The sequence below is a fragment of the Gracilinanus agilis genome, unplaced genomic scaffold (genome assembly GCF_016433145.1).
Source record: "Gracilinanus agilis isolate LMUSP501 unplaced genomic scaffold, AgileGrace unplaced_scaffold47183, whole genome shotgun sequence".
Classification (NCBI taxonomy): Eukaryota; Metazoa; Chordata; class Mammalia; order Didelphimorphia; family Didelphidae; genus Gracilinanus; species Gracilinanus agilis.
In genome coordinates, this window is record NW_025381559.1 from 1 (window position 1) to 3,551 (window position 3,551).

The following is a 3,551-nucleotide window of genomic DNA, read 5'->3' on the forward strand; positions in this document are numbered from 1 at the left end:
CCTGCTCTCGCTCTCGCTCCTACTCCTGCTCCTGCTCCTGCTCCTGGTCCAGCTGCTGCCTCTGCCACCGCCGTTATCGCTGCTGCTGCTGCCGCCGCTGCTGCTCCTGCCGCTGCTGCTCCTGCCCTTGCTGCCGCTGCCGCTACTCCCGCCACCGCCGGCGTTGCTGCCTCTGGAGGCTGCCCTACGGAGCCTGGAACACCAGGCTTGGGGGAGCACCCCCAGGACCCGGACACAGGAGTCCACACACCCTGAAGCGCTCCTGCTAAGAAGCAGGGCAGAACTGTGTGATCAGGAAACGAAAGAGGAGAGGGGAAAGCCACGCCACCGCTACCGAGCGAGACAGACGAGTCCCCGCGCCCCACGCCTCCTCTACTCCGGAGAAAGGAGAGACTAGCCAGGGACGCCCCAGCCACGACCGCCGTCCTTGGAATCACTTTGGATGCTCCCCTTCCTCAGCTAAAAAAGAGAGTACGAGTTAGAAGAAAGTTCACCCACCCCTATCACCACCCTCGGTGGGAGAAAGGAGGGCAGAGGGACCAGGATTTTCTCCCATGCTGTCGTTCCTCCGCTCCCCTTGGTTTTGGTGAGCTGCTCTGGAGAGGGAAGACCGCCTGAGGGGGCTTGGCGTGGTTTTCGTCCGGGGGGTGGGGAGGGTGGGGCGGGGGACACCGGGAGTTCGCTGCAGCCCCAGCCCCGCGCCGGAGGCATGGAGCGGTGCCCCAGCCTGGGGGTCACCCTGTACGCCGTGGTGGTAGTACTAGGGCTCCGGGCGGGGCCGGCGGGCTGCCAACACTACCTCCACATCCGCCCGGCCCCCAGCGACAACCTGCCTCTGGTGGACCTTATCGAGCATCCAGACCCTATCTTTGACCCCAAGGAGAAGGATCTAAACGAGACGCTGCTCCGCTCCCTGCTGGGGGGTCACTACGACCCGGGCTTCATGGCCACCGCGCCTCCTGAGGACCGGCCAGGCGGGGGTGGGGGGGCCGCCGGGGGCGGCGAGGACCTGGCGGAGCTGGACCAGCTGCTGCGGCAGCGGCCGTCGGGGGCCATGCCGAGCGAGATCAAAGGGCTGGAGTTCTCTGAGGGCTTGCCCCCGGGCAAGAAACACCGGCTCAGCAAGAAGCTACGCAGGAAGTTGCAGATGTGGCTCTGGTCGCAGACCTTCTGCCCAGTACTCTACGCGTGGAACGACCTGGGCAGCCGCTTCTGGCCCCGCTATGTGAAAGTGGGCAGCTGCTTCAGCAAGCGCTCTTGCTCCGTGCCGGAGGGCATGGTCTGCAAGCCGGCCAAGTCGGTGCACCTCACTGTGCTGCGGTGGCGGTGCCAGCGGCGAGGGGGGCAGCGCTGCGGCTGGATCCCCATCCAGTACCCCATCATTTCGGAATGCAAGTGTTCTTGCTAGAACTCGGGGTCCCTCTTACCCGGACCCCAACTCTCGATCCACCCCCTCGCCATCCACCCTCACCCCACCCCACCCCATTCTGCCAACCTTCTAAATTGGATTCAATGAACTTTTTTTTTTTTTTTTTTTTTTTTGGCTACAGAGACATAGCTTTCTGGTTCATGTAATGCACTGTTAACTGTGTAGGAATGTATGTGTGTATATACGGTCTAAGTTTTAATTTACTTATTAAAAGGTCAGTATTATACGTTCAAAGTTACCGGCTTCTACTGTATTTTTAAAAAAAAAAAAGACAAAAGGAAAAAAAAGCGGAGAGAGAGACTGTTATTCTGGTTGTTGCTAATGTTAACCTGCTATTTATATCCAGAGCCCTTCGCCTGGCGAAGCAGAAAAAAAAAAAAGTTATTTTTTTTTAAGTACAAAGATGAGAGGGGGGAAACTTTTTTTTTTTTTTAGTAGAAAGACTTTTAAAAAGAAGAAGCTATTTTCCATTCTTCGGAAAGTGTTTTTTTTTTTTGTTTGTTTGTTTGTTTTTGTTTTCCTTGGACCTCGCAGAAGCTATAGAGTTCAATGTTATTTTACAGTTATTGTAAATAGAGAGAACAAATGGAATGACTAATCATTGTAAATTAAGAGCACCTGCTATTTATTCTTTATAATATCATCCCGTGTAGTAAAAGAGAGAGAAGTGCAGAGCAGAATTAAAGTCAACCACTAAAACCGACTCTGCGCCTGGGCACTGCCAGTCTATTTGTTGACCCTCTTTCCTGGCTGAAGGGGATGGAGTGGCCGGCGGGCGGGCGTTGGGGGAGGTGGGCAGTGGAGGGTCCCCATGTGGGTTGTCCTTGAATGGAGGGAGGGAACCTCTACAACTCCCGGGACTCCCCTCCATTGGGGGTGAAGAAGAGGTTATCACCTCCTAATGAGTTTCTCAGCAGCCTCTGGCGGCAAGGGGGTGGGGGCGCCTCGTTGATCTCAAACCACCTCTCTTTAGAATCACATGGCTCCTTCCAAACTCTCAGGTTTTCCCCCCCCTTTCTCTCCCTGTTACTAAAACTCCATCTCGTCTTGACCTCGACACCCAGCCGGCCTCCCGGAGCTGACCCTAAGCTGGGCTGCGGGGCGGGGGGCGGGGAGTGGGGGGGAGACAGCCGCTTTGTCCTGCCTGACAGGCTGTTCACAATGGGGACACGTGTCTTTCACACCTACCCTGGGGGCGGAGTGCAGCTGAAACTTGACCCCCTCTGAAAGGGAGGGGGAAAAGGGGAGGAGGGAGATGTGAGCGCCCACCCAGATCCCATCACCCCTCCCGCCTCTCCTCCACCCCACCCCAAGATCTAGCCCCCGTTAACCCTTTGAGCGCCTAGAAAGCAACCGAGGAAAAGCTGCCAAGGTGCGAGCAGGAGTAGTGTTTTAAACCGCGAGAGGGGTGTCAAGACCACACATACACGCATACACACATAGTCCCCTGGACACACAACCCCCATTTTCTGTACCGCCAGAGGCCAAGGCATGTGTATTTGTGCCTTTTAGCCGCAGGCTAGGGATATTTGAGAGTATTCCCAACGATCCAGGTAACCTTCCCTCGGGTCTTGTCACAGATCAGGAAAGATCCCTCGGGGTTTGGGCTGGGGCTAGGCAGGCTAGTTTCCAGAAACAAGGCACTTTGCCTCTCTGGTCCCTGTGGCGTGGGTGAGGGGGCGGGGTGGAGACAAGGGAAAGCTGCCACTAATATCGCCTTTTAGCAATTTCACACCAGTACGTGCCTTGGGGTGGGGGGTGGGGGACGCCGGAGGCAAGGGACGAAGTCTGCTTCCAACACGATTAGCACCCCGGACTTTGGAGAAGGATGGTTAGCTTTGGGGAGAGAGAGAGTCCCTTCTGTATCCCTTGCTTCGGATTAATGGACTTATATAACTCCGGGAAAGAAATTTACCTTTGTCCCCCTCTTCCCCATCAGTACTAACCACTGTCCCTCCTCCTGCTCAAACCCCTTAAAAGAAAGACACCCCAGCTCCCCACCCCCACCCCGGGTCTGGTGTTGCGCTCCGCCCCCAGCCCGCTCCGCCAGCCGCAACCTAGCATAGCAAGGCATCTAGGTCTCTCTCGGTCTCAGGCCGGCGATACTGAGCACACCCAGCAC

At 56.5% G+C, this 3,551-nt stretch overlaps 1 protein-coding gene across 1 annotated transcript; it reads left to right on the forward strand.

Moving 5' to 3' along the window:
• The first annotated feature begins 709 nt into the window (after positions 1 to 709).
• NOG (noggin) lies at positions 710 to 1,479 on the forward strand. Its single transcript, XM_044684263.1, has one exon. It carries the CDS (start codon positions 710 to 712, stop codon positions 1,406 to 1,408), a length of 699 nt encoding a protein of 232 aa, XP_044540198.1. The 3' UTR covers positions 1,409 to 1,479.
• Positions 1,480 to 3,551: the final 2,072 nt, after the last annotated feature.